We start from the raw sequence: 16,733 nt of genomic DNA on the forward strand, positions 1-16,733 counted from the left end.
TAAATACCATGAATTAGTTTAGGTTGAAAGTTGCAAGGAATTTCCTAACTGCAAGAGCAATCCTGGTCAGGAACAGCCTGTGGGAAGGGGAGGCCGGAGACACAGGGTGGTAGAAACCTCACTGGTGTTAAGATAAAGTCCAATGAATTTCTGAAAGGGCGAAGTGACAAAAGGATTGCAACAGTCAGGGGCTGGGCTCAGTTCCGTGGGCAGTCCCTGGTAGGCCTTTTCCTCTGCCAACAAGAGAAGCACATCTCTCACTCTATCATACTCTGGTGGTGCTAAAACACTGCGTTTAATCAGTTGGAAAAAAATAATAGTTTGTAAACAGATGAATAGCTGAGTGCAGGAGGAAAGTGACCACTTCAGCTGGCACAGCTGCAGTCCAGAGAAGCCATTGTGAGGACAGCCTGTGATCCGTATGTACAGCACTGCAGGAACTCTGGTGGTAAAAGCTATATGGTGACGCTGTGGGAGAAGGTGCTCAACTCCTTTTGTAGTGGCTGTGTAAAGAGCAGGACCTCAGTGGATCAGTCTAACTAAGGAATTACTGCTTGTGGGTAATTGATCTCTGCAGGGATCTTTAAGTACTGACAGCTTCTGTCTATCCCCAGAAACTTCTGGGTTGCAAACTGTCTTTCCCCCTTACCTGAAGGGCCAAGGAAAGGGGGCATGTTTCAGGGAATAAATTTAGGCTTCCACTTCTTTGCTCATTTTCTAAGAAAAGTATATTGTGATGTTCACTTTGGTCTAGTAGTGTGATTTTTCTTCATGGGTAGTTCAGACTTGAGGCATTAACAATGGTAGGTCAGGAAGATAATTAAGAGGTACAGATGCAAATTATTAATGACACTGCAAATCTGCATGCGACCTTTGGTTAACATTTAGAAAAAGCCATGTGGATTGATTTCTCCAATAAACATTCCTTAGTGTATCATCAAGGTATTCTGCCGTATGCATAATTTTAAATGAGATTTGAATTCAGCTACTTGCAGGCCTGCAATTTAGAAAGATTTTAGAATTTCTTGCCAACCAGGGCTTCTTGTCCTGAGAGTTATTCCTGCTCATGGGAAGTGCTCCATTTTAGCCAGAGGCAAGAGACTAAGAGATTCTGTTTGTACAAGCTAACTCCACAGCTCCTGGAGAAGGTGTTACTGTTCCTGCATACCCAAGGAGCAGCCTCTAGAGGAGCTGGCAGGGGGCTGCGCTTGGTGCTCTGAATCCAATCAAGAAACAGTTCTTGTTTGATAGTTATTAATCATGGAATCTCTATATTCCCAGTGTACAGTGGCTACTGTGAGGTTTTCAGCAACACCTTAGTTTAGTCACAACGAAACTGTTAATATTTTGCTTTAATAAAAAATACATAATATTTTGAAATATTCATGAATGATTCCAGCTTGGAAAATGAAAATGACCTTTAAATCTATACAGGGCAGTTCCTTTGGGCACTTTTAATGCAATAATTTATTAAGTTCCTATATTCATCATGTGTGCACAAATATCATGTAAATATTACAGCTGTACTCCATGACAAAACAAGCATAAAGCAGACATAGAATTATACAGAGAACTGACAAATGGGGAAGAAGAGAGATCTAGTATTTTCTGTACAAAAAATATGCAGCTTTTTGATAATCTGTAAAAATGCATAACTTTTGGCATGTCAGAGAAGAACACTGTATAAAAATAAATATTCTATGTACAGTAACACACACAGGCCAGTCCAGGGTTAGAATCATCACTGCAAAAGAAAATATAAATGAGTGTTAGTGACAATTCACCAGCAATTATTAGTAACAGCTCAGCAGGGGTAAGGACTGCTTCATGGGACTGAAGGACATAGTCAGGGAAGCTGGCTCCAGGGTCTCCAGGAGGAAAATAAATGGTGCTCAATCTCAGCATAGATCTTTTTCACTGCCCTGGGCAGTGAGGAAGGGAGGTTCAATCCAGGCTGACTGTCTATCTTTACTTTCTTCCTACACTGTGAGTTTTGACATTAAGGCACACAGCAGGTACTGAAGGTGGGCTAGACCCTAAGGAGTGGCAGAGCGGCCTACGAGAACATCAGATGGGGTCTCCTGAGGCATCTGAACCATCAGAAACAAAGGGAGAGTGGAGGGGACAGGTACTACACACAAGACCCCTCAGCACTAGCCCAGAATCAAGCTAAGCAGCCCCAAGTCCTGGACTGCAGCCCAGCTGCCAGAACACCCCTCAACAGGAGCTTGGGAGGGGTCTGGTGCTGAAAGCCCCATGGGGGCTCTGCTGAAAGCAAGCATGAACTTCTGTCCTGCTCCCACCAGCCTCCTGTAGCACCCAGGTTACCTGGGGTATGCCAGCTCCCAGCCTCTGGTAATAGAGTTGACTAGGTGGAAACTGAATCTTTTTGCAAGTATTGGAGCACTTCAAGGCCAGGCAGCTTAAAGGCTGCAAATATAATTCTCTCTTTTTTAGCCCATAAAGCTAAACTGCAATATACAAACAAGGAAAAGTTTTTCTTGTTGTTTTCAGGGGTATGGTCCTGGAAATCCCATGCATGCCTCCATGCCCCTTTTGATATTAGCCAGACTCATTGGAAAACATCAGCAGGACCTGTAGCACTGCCAGCTCAGCACAGTCACAGCATTTCCAGGATTTACCTTATTCCAGCAGCCTTGAACTGGAAGGCCATCTTCCCCCTGCAAAAAAAAAAAGGATGAAATAGCAGTTTAGGACACAGAAAATAGCACTGAGATTGAGGAAAGAAGGCATGGGTTAACTATTACAGCTGCAACAAACAGTCTGAACCAGAGCTGGAGGAATAGCCTGAAAGATATTCCTCACCCCTCTGGAGTGACCCGGACTTCTGGCTAACATAACCAGTGTAGCTTGAAGCAAGGGCTGGGGCTGAAGAGGGGTTTGCCTGTGGGTGATGCAAGGACTTATGTACATGAGGTCTGTAGGCTTGTTCTCATTCTTCACTGAGGAAAGTATTTTTCTAGGCCTCCCTGAAGGTAGGGGGGAACACAGGAGGTCCCATTCAGCTAGAAAAATACCGCAGGAAGTTGGCAGTGGAACCCGCGAGATGGCTAATCTGTGTCATCAGACTTGACTCTGTAATGCTAAGGTTATAGCAAACAGGCAGCACTAACCTTGGGTCCCAAGGAGGGTCTGGAGAAAAATTCCATTTCCTTTCTGCCCTGCCTGTTAAAGAGTTTGCTTTATCATGGGAGAGATTGCTCAGCTACCCCCTCTTGCCTCTGAGGAGATCTTGCTCCAAGGAAATGAGGAAGGCAAGCGGCAGGGCAGACCGTGTGCTGGCTGAGGATGTCTCAGCTGACTCCCTGAGAGGTGGCTTTTGCCTCAATCAAGTCAGTGAGATTTTTACAGAACTCCGCTGGCACTTCTGCAACCCTGAAGTCTTGGACTACACATCCCAAAGCGGGGATGTGTGTGATTGGTTTATTTTTATGTTAATGTTGAAGAGGGTTGGATACTTTAAGGGCTGTGCTACTAAAAGACTGAGACTATTTTGTTGGGAAATGCTTTTATGAATTACTGCTATTAATTTCATCTCAGTGAAGCTCTAACTGATGTGAGAAAACAAGGAATTATGTCAATGATGCTTAATCTCCTGCTTTTGAGCAGGAGATAAAGTTAGATGTAAGGAGGTACACCTCTGACATGAGAAGTCCAAAAATTCTGCTCTATGTGTCAGATTCATGGGCTATTGCTCTTCCACAGGAAAACTCAGGAGCAGGGAGTGAAATTGTACAGCGCACAATGCAGGCACACTTCTTTATTCAAACAACTTAGTTCTCACTTTTTCAAGTACTGTGTGAGAGATCTGCAGTGCATATTGTCCCATTTGTGAAGGGGAGAGGGGAAAAAACACCAAACAAAAGCAAATGCAGTGTATCAAGAAATAAACTATTTAAAGGAGATGAACTTTCAAGGGACTGATGAACCGACTGTTGCCATGATGCTAAAATAATACTGCTTTTCAAATGCATTTTCTGGACTCTGATCTCCTTGTCCTACTTCTTCCCTTACCCCCCGCCCCATGGAAATACTGAATTATGGGTAAATGGTGGCATTTCCATTGGTACTCTGGTGGTGGTAGGAATGACTGGTGTAGTGCATTGCAGGAGATGGGAAGTTAGGTGTATGAAGGAATGGGAGGCCAGGGAGTTACAGCTTAGGGATCAAAGGAAGACCAGGGTCACAAGGAAGTGTTTGTTGCAGGCGAATTTGCCAAGAATGGAAATGCGACATGCTTATTAGTACCAAGTATGTCCTTCCACATATCTCAGACGTGTAAAGCATTAGTTCACAGCCTCCCTAAGTTACACACATGGATGTGTCAGCTGGATGCTAAGCTTTTAACCGTGTTAGATCAAAACCCATGCTTATTCATGTTCCCAAGCTAGTGTGCATGCCAGAACATTATATATAAAAAAAAACCTGGCATCCCTATTCCACCAGATTTTTTTGTTGAGCCTCCACTAACAAAAACAGGTATAAGAAGAAGTGTATGTTCTAATATGGCCATGTGGGGTGAATCCTAACTGAGAGCAGAGACATAAAGAGAAAGATAGTCTATCAAAGAGACAACAGCAGTCCCCAAAAGGATGCTATGCTGGAAGAAAGACTAATGTTAGCTCTTCACAAAGGTCAAACAACAAAGACTTCTAATGACAATTTCAGGGGTAGTTTCTTCAGGAAACTAAGAAAACCTTTTTTCCTCTGGGACACATTTTTCCAGCCAGTTGAACTAACTGATATCCCATCCCTTGTAAATGGCATCAAACACTTTTAAGTGAGCATAAAGCTTGGAATGGCAATCCTCAAGCAAATGTAGTCATGCCAAACAAGGGCCCGAAGGACATGGTAGTACAAGTTCCAATGTATTATGGAAACAGGCAATTCCAAAATCAAGTTTCTTGGATGCTATGGGACCATTTGGACTTCCGGGGAGAGTCACAAATAGGAATTATCTAGCAGGAATCAAGGGAGATAAGTGGCCAGTTAATATATTTAAAAGAATAACTCTTTTTTCAGTCATTTTAATGCATAGGCTGACTGAGAGAATACCGAGCAGTGTCAGGCTGTGCTAGCCACATACAAGCACTTAAAAATAGTGTTAATGAAGGACATGAGCATGGCAGCTCCTTGCTAGAAAGCCAAGCCAGTGCAGAGGCAGTTCTTTGTATGTTAGTCTACTGAAAGATGTCAAAGTGAAGACAAGGAAAGAATTGAAGCAGCTGTAAATAAATCCACATTCCCGCTACGTTTTTCCTCATGCCACAAGGTAACGCTGACAGCAGCTGTGAATCACAGCACAAAGGGAAGGGGCTGTTTCTGACAACAGCAGCGTGATGAATTTTGGGTGGGGACAGGTAAGGAAGGAATTGCCAGGTGTTTCGATGGCATGCACCTATTCAGAGATATTAGAAAATGACAACCAAGATACAAAAAGCAAACAGGCATGTAGGAAAGGGAAGGTACACCATACCAATGGGCATGGGGCATCCAGGCCGTCCAGCCCAGGTAACCCCGGCTCACCCTTCTCGCCTTTAAAACCTCGGAGACCCTGTTTATGAAATCAACCACTATCGTTATTTCAGTTAATGCCAGTCACCTCCATGTCACGGGAGGAGAGGTTGAGTCCCCCAGGGCACTCTGCTGCACACCCATAACACGGATGGCCCATGTTTGCAGTTTTAGTTTTGTTTGTGTAACCAGTAGTAGCAGATTCCTTTCTGTTTCTCTGTAATCTGCAAGTCAGGAGATACTTCTCTGAGTTAAATCTGAGAAGATGGGAATGGTGTTTCCCCCATTCTGAAATCATCCACCCTCACTAGGAAACCCAGCAGCTGGATTTCTAGATGCATGATCCGCAAGTACTCCTGGGATTTACGGCAGTACTACAGATTTTTGGCAGTGTTTGCTGCAGCATATGAGTTTAGATGAAAATGTATACATATTCTTATATTTATTAATTTGTCTAGACTTACAGACAATATATTTTGACAGAAACATAGCCCATTTGAAATAACTGATACTTGTTTTCCCTCTGGGTAATGCAGCTCAAGTGCCCTGTATCGCTCCCAGGCGATCACATCAGCTGGCCCTTATTCCAAGGCAAGAAAAACAGCATTCAGGTTTTGCCATTACATAGACATGATGACACCAAACATCTCCAGAGAAGATCCAGCAAAGGAGACACAGGGCTCTATCCACAAAGGAGAAAGCCCTGGACTCCCAGCACACACATGGGACACCCCCATGTACCCCAAACCTTTGTGAGCTCCGGAAGAGGAAGGAATATAACTATGGTCACTCAACAGCCTGATTGCCCAAAGGATCAGTGGTTTCCCCTGAAGAAATCAGCTTTGCCGTAGATTGCAGTGGGAACCAAGCTGGGCCTCACCCGAATGTTGTACTTTTGCAAGACCATTATTTATGTTATGATTTCCTTCTTTCTTCCCTATCAACAAATTTTAAAACAATACATTTGATGAAACAGAACATACCAACGGACAGGGTGCATCTAATCCAGGCGCTCCTTGGTCTCCCTTATCCCCTTTAGACCCTCTAGAGCCTTTCTTGCCCCTCTCCCCCTGTAAATAATAGTTTGATCCAAGAAAAAAAGAATACACAAAAGCTTTAGGATCATCCATTTCAAACAAATGTCACCGATAGTTTAAAAAAAGATAAACATGTAGAAAACATTTTAAAAGAAGAGAAATCTCCCTTTGGGATGTTAAGTGAAAAACAACGTATGGAGCTGCTAACTGTTACTTAGCTGCATAAACACACTGGCCATTGCTAAAAGCCCACACTGATAGATCATAAGGGCTCTGCATCAAAGTGATTACAAATGCCTCTGAACTTCAGGAACAGGCCTATAGTCAGCCAGGGGAGCACAACTTGCCTTCATCAGTACCATCATTATGAGACTACTTCTCTGGGCTGCCTACACGTTCAGTACAGCATACATTCAGAGAGAGAGAACTGGCTGACCCTAGGCATACAGGCTGGGAAAAGACTCCTGCCCAGCAGTGTGACACCTCATCTCAGTCTCCAGCTGGCTGGGAAGCTCCCTCCAAGGCCACAGGAGCTCTGCCTAGTGCCCCAGACAAGACAACCTGCAGCAGACCCCAAGCAGGCTCTCCTGCTGTAGTAGGAAAGAACTGCTGGCACAGATGGCCTGTGTTGACTGTATTTTTCTTGCCACTCTGAATTATCATTCTTAAAGTCTCACTCATGTGTTTTTAGCAGCTTTCCCTGAAACTGTTTAATTAAACTCTTTGCCACCAGGGGTTGCTAGCTCTTCCTTAAAAGTTGGTGTGATTTGTGTCTTGTTTTGGGGTTGTTTTTTTTCTAGGGGCGGGGGAAGGAGGGTTGGGGATTTTTGTTTGTTTGTTTGTTTGTTTTCAAGATTTAAAATTACTTCTGTATCCCAGAGCAGCAAAGCTTTAACTTGAATGAGTGTGCTTGCTTGAGTCTTACAGTGGTTTGTGCACTGGGATGCATCAACATTGCTAAATTAAAAAAGAGCCAGAGAATGAAGGAAGTAAGTACTCAGCCCTCACAGTCTGCACAGCCTGGTTGTCCTTTGGGTTGCTCTGAGTAGTGCTCCCCCCAGAAAACCTGTTAGACAGCAGACTAGTCCTAAGCACCACAGCCACAGGGCAGCGACTGGTCCCTGGCTCCCTTTTTGGTAGCACAGACATACTCCCAGGAAGGTGCTATTCTTACAGTGGTTTGATATCACAATTTCTCACAGGCTCCAGGTTGAGTTACACCAGAGTCAGGACAGGGAGGAAACAAATTAAAGAATGATAACCAAAGAGGAGGCTTGGTCTCTTGTGGAGGGGCAGCATTAAGGCAATGAAAGCCAGCCACAAAAGGGGCTGAGGAAATGCACAGATGCCCTGTTGCCCCTCCTCAACAAGGGAGGATACATTCCACCTGCAGCAAGTCAGCCAAGGCAGGGTGTTGTGTGGGTGTTTGACAGTTATATCTATACCAAATCTTTCCGTATAACAGAAGAAATTATCAAAGCTGCTGAGCATAAAACAGGAAGGGGCTGCTGCACAGGGAACTGAATTTAGGGTCCTTGTGGGGAGGGTTAAAGGAATTAAGGGATAAAAATCAGACAGCACAGATTGCTGTTTCTTCTTAAAAAAAAATAAAAGTGTTAAACCCAAAGCTGGCAAGAAAAATGGATGGGAGAGGAGAGGCAATGAGGAGAAGTCACCCAGAACCAAGCACTGGAACACAGCGGATAATCCAGGAAAATGTGGCATAGGTTGCTCTGCAGGAAGGAGGAAGGAACCAGGAAGAATGGCAGAAGAGGAGGAAGGGATAAAGGGGACAAAGGTGGACCTGTAGGAGCGAGGAAGATGCACATACACACAAGAAAAAAACACAGGCATTAAAATAACAGTGGAGATACCAGCTTGGTAGCACAAGTTCAGGGTTTACACTTTTTCATCTGGGTTACTTGAAAGGCTATCTGCTCCCATTGCTACCTGGTGCCATGATACTGCCTCTGCCTGTCCCCAGGCACAGCTATGCTCATCTCCCACTCCAAACAAAGGGCAGCAGGAGAATTTCTGGGATTTAAAAAGCACTGCTCTGCCTAAAGTAATAGAGAGGATTTTGGCAAACTATTTGGGAGCTTAACAAAGTGGATCCTCATTTTCAATGTGCTCAACACTGAAAATCTTCAGATTAAAGTGCTATGCATACTGCTGCTGTCTAAAAGAAAGAGGCAATTTCAGATGAACACATCTCTAACTTCCAAAGAGGTCAGTGTTGCATTCCAACCCGCTGTGGAACAGGTCAGCAGCAGCTGAATTGCCAACATCGTTTGCTGGCATTTGGGAGAGACTGCCCCATGGTCTTGAGGAGGTTCCCACTGTTGGGGAGACCTGGCACTCAGCTGGGGATACAGAACTGCAGTCCTGGGGAACTGGCACTGTGTCCAGTTCTGCTAAATGGCACCTGTCAGATGTCTCTAATGACTTCAAAGGGATAGTGGTATGCTGACGAAACAGCTGTATAAAGGGGACTCATCAAAGCTGCTCTTTAACTCCTGTAACTAGCTGTGGCCTGTTCACAGTTTTTGAAGAGGGGCAGGAGTGAGTGGAAGCTCCTGTACAAAGACCACGTGGGGAAAGTGGTATTTTCTAGGATCCACCTGCAAAGATATTGCACTTGCCCATTTACAGTCTCAAGTTCCTCACATTTTTTTGTTTCAGAATAGTTGTTGCAGTGAGGCAAAGTGCATGTGTGCTTCAAGGGGCCAGCAAAGCTTCCCACTCATGCTTACCAACTCATCCTCTACAAGGAGATGCAGTTTCTCCACATTTTCATTTGCTTTTATGTGAGAGCTCAAATAAATCCTATCTCCAGCTAATAAGTAAGATACCCAGTTTAAAAACCAGCTGAAAAAGTCTAGGAGTTCTGTTAAAGTTATTTTTTGTTTAGAAGCCACACAAACAAAACAAAATGCATTTTAGTGAAGAGGAAGATACGAAGCAAAGCCAGAAATGCAATGATAAAAAAGGGGAGAACTTCAGAGCTCCCATGAAACTTGGATCTTTCTCCCCTTGTTTACGATGCCAATTGGCTACTGCTTTCCAAAATTGCCCATTCTGTGCAGAGTCAGGTCAGAAATACATTGCAGATAAAGGACAGAGAACACCCAATATGTATCAAAAGTAAATGCATATAATGAAATCACTGCACGGGCACATGCACTATGAAACTTTACATTTTCAGGTAAACTTAGGTGATTCTTATGAAAAGAAGGTGCATGTGTATGTGACTACATGCATAAAGACATACACTGAGCTGCTTGACATATTTATACAATTGTAATCTTACAAAGGCTCTAATCCAGAAGTCATTTATATTTCTAAATATAAACTATATTCAACGATAGCTTTAAATGGTTTTTATCAAAAAGATTCAGAGCCTTAACAGGCAAAAAGTTCCTTGGGAAAACCTGATGAAAAAGCTAGGAGTTTCTCAATATGCACTTTTTAGAAGTGTGTATTTTTCTATAACACAGGTGGTATGACAGAAAAGCAGCCATTCACACTATTGGTTTTGACCCAACTCTTCACCATCACACACATTCAGGACAATGCCTGAGGAGACTTCATGTCTGATTCTTTAATGTAGGCAAATTTAATTCATCTTCTCCAAATTTCTATCTTCCATATTCTCTGGAGGATCATTTGCTAGAGGGCAACCTTCTTTTTCATGCTTCAGAGGGAATTTAAAAGTAACACAGTAAGATTTGAGGGCTTTGCCCCAGTTAATTCTCATGGGAATCCCTGCACACATCAGTAAATAGATAAGCAGCATTTCCTAAAGCAAACCATGTTGGCCTAACTCTACTACATGTGAAGTCCTGTGCCTCAGTGAGAACAGAGCTAGGATGAGTGTGTTAGAAAACTCCTCCCCCATAGCTTTCAGATAGATGTACTGCAATGTCCCAGGTGATTATAGGAGCCACAGGTATCACCTTCTAAAAACAAGTTTGTAAAGTTACTTACATGAAGGTCTAGCAGGCAGAATTGCATGCTGGCTACCTGAGGCTGCTGAGGCATTAACCGATCTATTATTGTGTGAACATGCTAGTAACTACATACAAGAAATTTGCCTGGTAACTTACCCGGATTCCTTTGTCACCAGGTAGGCCTTGTAAACCCTGAAATGCATCAACACAAAAAGAAGTATTTTAAAACAAGTAGTCCCCTCAAAAAGACAAATGTGTGACCAGGAGTTTGGTTTTTCTGTTTGTATGAATTGCTTTACGGTAAAAAAAAATAACAACTTTTCCAGCAGACAACCTCCTCTTCTCCACCATTAGACCATCCAGCTTGTAATACTACTGCTACTATTAGTCTATGGGTTCTTCAGATAAAACCCAACTGGGTTTAGAGAATGTAGTCCCTGAAAAAAAGCAGCAAACTTTCTTTTCCATGTTAAACAATGAAGCAGCTCCAATTACATAAAACTAGAGTTCCAGCACTAGTCCCGTTTCGCAAAAACTAGTCCCAGACAGTGGAATTAATCTAACTGAAGGCAGCTTTTGTCACTGCAATGACAAGACAGGGCCCTCTCAGACAGGTAGAAGGCAGGCACCCAAGCTGTGGAAAGATAAACGGAGCAGATGTGCTCAAAAGCAGCATTTTGGAGTAAGATACACATCCTGGGATGCCCATACAGCTTCTTTCAGTAGTTTGAGCACCAAGGTGAATTAAGAGTTTCCCTTCAGCTTCATTTGCCTATTCTGAACCATTGCTTTGACGCTACCGAGCTCTTTCTGTTGCTCCCATAGTGTACACACGCTTGCAACTTTAGTTCTTTAACACCTAACCTAACCGAAATTGCAAATTCTGTATTGCAGCAGCATCCTAAGCTATGAACCACAGCAAGGAAATGGGCACTGTAGTTAACAAATCCCTAGTACTCCCATACTCACGGGAAGCCCTGCTGGCCCCATTGGTCCTACAACTCCAGGATCTCCTTTACTGCCCTGAAATGGAGACAAAAGAGTAGAAATTGTTACATTCCTATTAGGTACAAACAGGCAGCATAACAATGGCTATAGCAGCACTATGGAAGAAAAGTAAAGAAATGCGTTTCAAAGCACCTAAACCCCCCACAAGGATGAGATACTCAAAAATCAAAGAGGCCCAGATGAGGTTCTGGTATGCACAAAGAATGAGCAGTTCCAGCTCTAGAAAAACCTAGAGGTTCTCTATCCCAGAGACCTGTGGTGTCTTCAAAGAAATTACAGAGCATAGGTCAGTTCTGAAGCAAACTCACCCTTTCTCCTTTTGGTCCTGCTGGTCCCGAAACCCCAATTGGTCCTGGAGTACCCTGTAGTTGTAGAAAGGAAAACACATCAGGACATTTTTATTCCAGGGCCTCATTAAAGCCAGGAGACACTGCTACTCTTTTAGGAAAAAGCACAGCTGGAAAGGATAGTCTGGTGGTGGAAGACATCTAGCACCACTACAGCTTTCAGTATTGGTGGTGATGGGTTTGAAGTAGTTGTAACAGGCAATTTGAAGAATATGGGAACTGCTATGTTAAGATCACACCAGCAACATTTTACAGAGCTTTATTTTTAATTTCGAAGCTATCTCTTGACAATTGTTACAGCAGGCGTTTCTATCAGTTCCACAGGAGGGATTTTTTTTCTCTCTAGTTTGTATCAGACCAGGCTGAAAGCTGTAGCAGAATAAAGGACATTTAGATACATAATAAGCAATGTTCTTTTTCTTTATTTCCTTATCTTCTTTTCCCCCCTAGAGTCAGTTCAGCTGAACAAAAATGAAAGAATTTAGTTACTTGGTGGCAGGCAGCCAGTCAGTCATGCAAGTTGAAAGATACCATGCTGCAGAGCTGAATGCAGATGCACATATACTCAGATGCAAACTATGAGGGGAATCATTCAGTCCCAGTCCCTCTGTTCCCTTTTTGCCATTTATGTCACTCCACCAGGCTCTCAATCATGCTAACAGGAAAACTCAGTCTTTTTGCTAACCCTTTGACACAGGGGACACCTCCCACAAGCCTACCAAACTTACTTCCAAGTGCTGCTGAGAATTGCTTTGGCTTTGGGAAATTAGCCTAATCAAAGCTTATCTTTAATATGGGTGACAGAGCACTTAGGCAATAGTCCTTCTGGATAAGAAAAAGATTCAGGCACTTTCAACTCTGTATAGACTCCTTAAACTTGTGGAATATTCCCTGTTGGAGGGTCTCTTACAACTCCCCCAGACTACATTCTGCAGTCTAGTTAAAGTATAGCTTTCAAATTTGCAGTGTGCAGTGCACCCACCTAACTACATAGTATAGGGTAGGGGTTTGCCTTCCTTACCCTACATCATGTACTTTTAGATTGGCAAGAACTTTGCTAACCATTTCAGTATTGATCTAAAATTCCTTCATAGAGCCTCAGTAATGGGATATTTTTGGGGCCCATTACCTGCCTTCTAGGAAGAAAAAAGGAGGAAGCTTCTAGAACAGGGAAAATTTTTTCTTACAGCCTTAAAGGAAAAGGTCTTGCATGTTTTAATGTAAGCTTGCAATCCTTAGTCACTAAAGTAACCCCTCCAATGTGAGCAAGATCTCTTATGTGGATCAGGAGAGCTTTCTAGACAAGTTAAGATCTGCAGAATATGAGTGAAGAAGTAGCTCATGCAACACACAACTTCAACATAGTGAAGGAAGTGAGAAAAATCAGGCACTCCTTAGGTTCATGCACAGGAATTCACATCATGGAAGTCTTAATTGCCTGCACATATGCATCATTTTAAGTTCATTTAGTGCCATGAGATACATCAAGATCTCACCTTCAAATTAAATTTACGATTTCTCGAAACAAGCTGGTGTACAAGCTGCCATTCAGATTCAGAAATTAGAGTAGCTGAATTCTTTCCAGTTACTCTAAGGAGGAAACATTGCTTTTTCTTTTTAAATAGCCAAATGGATTGTACATGGGTGATGCGTGATTTCCAAGAGCGATTAAAAATATTTTGCCCTTTTTAACAGGTGTTATCCAAGAACAACAGATTGGTTTGCAGAACCAGGTTGGCATTATTTGTCTCATTCTGAGTTTGACAGACCGAGAATCTTAGACACAAGGAGTTTATTTCCTTCACATCTCACCATCAGTCAACAACAAGAGGTGGGAATCGTGCATCTTTGTGCTCCACTATTAGGTGTCACTATCCCTCAGATGTCTGTACTAGATCAGAACACACTCCACCATGCACTCCCAGGTATGTGGGACTAAGGAAAGCATGTGCAGAGTTGCTGAAGTTGCATGGCATTCTACTGCCAAGAGGGCAGGGGTTAGTCCTGCTTGCAGAAGGTCTTTTGGATGCAAATTCTCCTTGTGGCAGGATGCTTACCAGGTAATGGAGAGATACCTGTAAGCTTACCTGCAATCCACGGCAATGCAGCCTTAAGTGCTGTGTGTGAAAACAACGCACAAAGCTTTTTGCTGACAGCACAAAACACAATGGTATTATTATGCCTAAGACAAAACTGAAGAGCTACTGTGTGAAAAGGTGGCAAGCAAGGCTACTGAGGAAGAAGACAGAATGGAGACCGCCCCCACAATAAAGAGGACAGGAGAACAGAGCATCATGGAACCATGCAGATGTTTCATTCATCTTGTTACTGAGATAAAGTGGAACAAGTAGGCTGTGATCCCAGGATCCAGGCAGACTCGTAGCATCAAAAAAGACAAATGTGTGACATCACTTCTCAGTCTAAGTTTAGCCCCCCCTCCCAAGCCTGCTTTGGAGAAAAGAAGGTTATTCCTGGTATAAACAAGACTGGTGGAAGAGACGAGACAAATCACGATACTGGGGAGGAGGAACATAGGGTAATGGAGAAATGGAACTCACCGGTGGTCCAGGCCTGCCGTCTAAACCTGAAGCACCCTGAACAGATGGGGAAGGGTTAACAAAAACAAGGCAAGAGGAGAGGGGAGGAGGGTGAGGGGGAAAGGAGAGGGGAGGGGAAAGGTGAATGAAGCAGTGACTTGAGACAAACATATGCTTGCAATAAACAAAAATTAAGATCTCAAGGACAGGTGATGGTACTTACAAGCAAACCAACAAAAACATAGAAACACTAAATACATATAAAGTTGACCTGCAGCTTGCAACCTGTAACGTACTAACTTCAGATCCTCTTAAGAATGCATTTCTAAGGGGACATTTCTGAGCCAGTCTTCCCCCTCTGCAGCTCAGGAAGAGTTACGTAAAGAGCCAAGGGACCCTGGTTTTTCATGGGGCTCACTGCTGTAGGAGAACCAGCTAGCATATTCCCTGCCCCACTGGTAAACTTGTCAGGGTAATTGCTGGGGCATCTTCTGTTCATCACGTCACAAGGAGCTCCTTCCCCTGTCCTGATACCACACTTGAGGGAATATCTGTTTACACAGAAAGTTTCCATTTGCATTCCCCAGGGAAAAATGGGAAATGGGTTTTTACTTCTCACTGTTTCACAGAGGCACAATCCTTTGCATTTGGGCCTTCCAAAAGCATCCCTTTCTCCCCACTGGCTCTGCATGGAGTCACACTGAATACACTAGTGATAGCCTCATCTGAGTGCCTAGAGTTAGAAGAGATGCGTCCAGGCCCTAGAAGGTAACTGCTAAACAGCACGACTAAAAGAGGAAAACATTTTACCAAGACATGCACATTTCAGCCAATATCGGGGAAAGAGATCTGGGAGATTGAACACAGGCTGACAAAGTCACACAGTACACAAGATGTGCTTTGTGGTGCTTATTTCCAGGCAGCACATTCAGCAAAGGGAGAGGGTGTGCCGTGCCACCAGTGGTTTTTATGAGGAGAGAACTTGGGGCCTGGCTGAGCAACTGGGTGGGACTGAGCTACCACAAATTCATTATCAGCTGTTGGCTCAGGCAGTGAGTGAAGAGGCTTTTAGCAGATGTGAGCTAAGAGCTTCACAGAGTCTTCCGGTTTGCATCCGAAGTTGCTGTTCCTTGCTAAACTAAGCAGTGCACCAACACTAGTCTCATGTGACTGAGTTCACATACAGCAAGGAAGACAGCTTCCTTCTACTGTGTCACAGAAAGCATTGCTTTCATTGCAGAAGTGACAGGAAAGTACTGGCTAGTGAAGAAGCTGGATGCATTCAGAACCTCCAAGCTTCTGTACAAAGCTTAGCCTGGGTGGCAAATGGCAGGGAAGAAGTTTCCCTTTCCATGTCTTTTTGACTTCTGTTTCTGGTCTTGACCTGTTGGCCTGAAGTGCAAAGAACCCACAGCAAAGCTACTGCTTGTTTTTCCAATTCCTGCCAGAAGCAGGAAGAATTAAAGTGATCACTGATCTATTTAACAGAGTAAAAGATGAAGGTTCTGTACAGAAATTGAGGCTTTTAGTTTAAAAACCAAAGGCACAGTTATTTATAGCTCAACTTTTTCTTTAGCTTTACGTATCAAATCCCTGCGTGTGTCTCCTATTGAGGGATATTTTTACAGCTGATATAAGTTTGGCTTATAAAGTGCTGCTTGCTTCCTGGATACTTACGGGTAATCCCAGTGGCCCTCTGTCTCCTTTTTCACCCTGGGCACCCTTCTCTCCTTTCATTCCATCAATCCCTGCTTCTCCCTAAAGGAAGGATGGAGCAGAAAATAAACCCACCATAACACCACTTACATAGCAAACATTCCTCCCTTCAGGGAGCGCCAAAGCAACAGACAGAATACAAGAGGCAGCAGGGCAATGCTTTAGCCTGATTCTCTGCTCAATCTGACAGAAGCAAGTATCAGCCAAATGACCTCTGTGTGAGCAAGTGTTTTAAGTCCATGGCAGTAGAAGGAGATTCAGGCCGAGTGGGTAAAGATGCTCAAAAGGGAACTGAGCTCACTTCTGTGTTGCTCTCTCTGCTACTGCAGGGAGTGTCAGATAAAAACAAGTAACCAAAAGTTCTCTGACAGGGTGGATTTACATTTTAAGATGTGGGTTCATCGGAAATGAATGACAGGGATCTATAAGCTTTGAAGCAAAATCATACTGAAATAATTTTTGGAAAGACTTTAGTAAATGCAAAGACATCAGTTTCAATATTCAGGGAAAAATAATTTCATCATTCCTTTTCCAATTGTATTTGTAAAATTCAGTATTATAAACTATAAAGCAGCTTTTGTTTCATATATTACTATATATATA

The 16,733-nt window shown here is 43.3% G+C and overlaps 1 protein-coding gene across 1 annotated transcript; it reads right to left on the reverse strand.

The window, feature by feature from the left end:
* Positions 1-1,360: 1,360 nt before the first annotated feature.
* LOC104410517 (collagen alpha-1(XIII) chain-like) lies at positions 1,361-16,172 on the reverse strand (the record flags this gene model as incomplete). The annotated part of the gene is made up of 7 exons (XM_010020699.1): positions 1,361-1,744; positions 2,643-2,681; positions 6,519-6,605; positions 10,679-10,714; positions 11,492-11,545; positions 11,839-11,892; positions 16,092-16,172. Coding segments are annotated over 7 exons (354 nt in total), but the record flags the coding sequence as incomplete, so codon positions are not given.
* Between the last annotated feature and the right edge of the window lie 561 nt (positions 16,173-16,733).

The sequence above is a fragment of the Nestor notabilis genome, unplaced genomic scaffold (assembly GCF_000696875.1).
Source record: "Nestor notabilis isolate BGI_N333 unplaced genomic scaffold, ASM69687v1 scaffold30118, whole genome shotgun sequence".
Lineage (NCBI taxonomy): Eukaryota > Metazoa > Chordata > Aves > Psittaciformes > Psittacidae > Nestor > Nestor notabilis.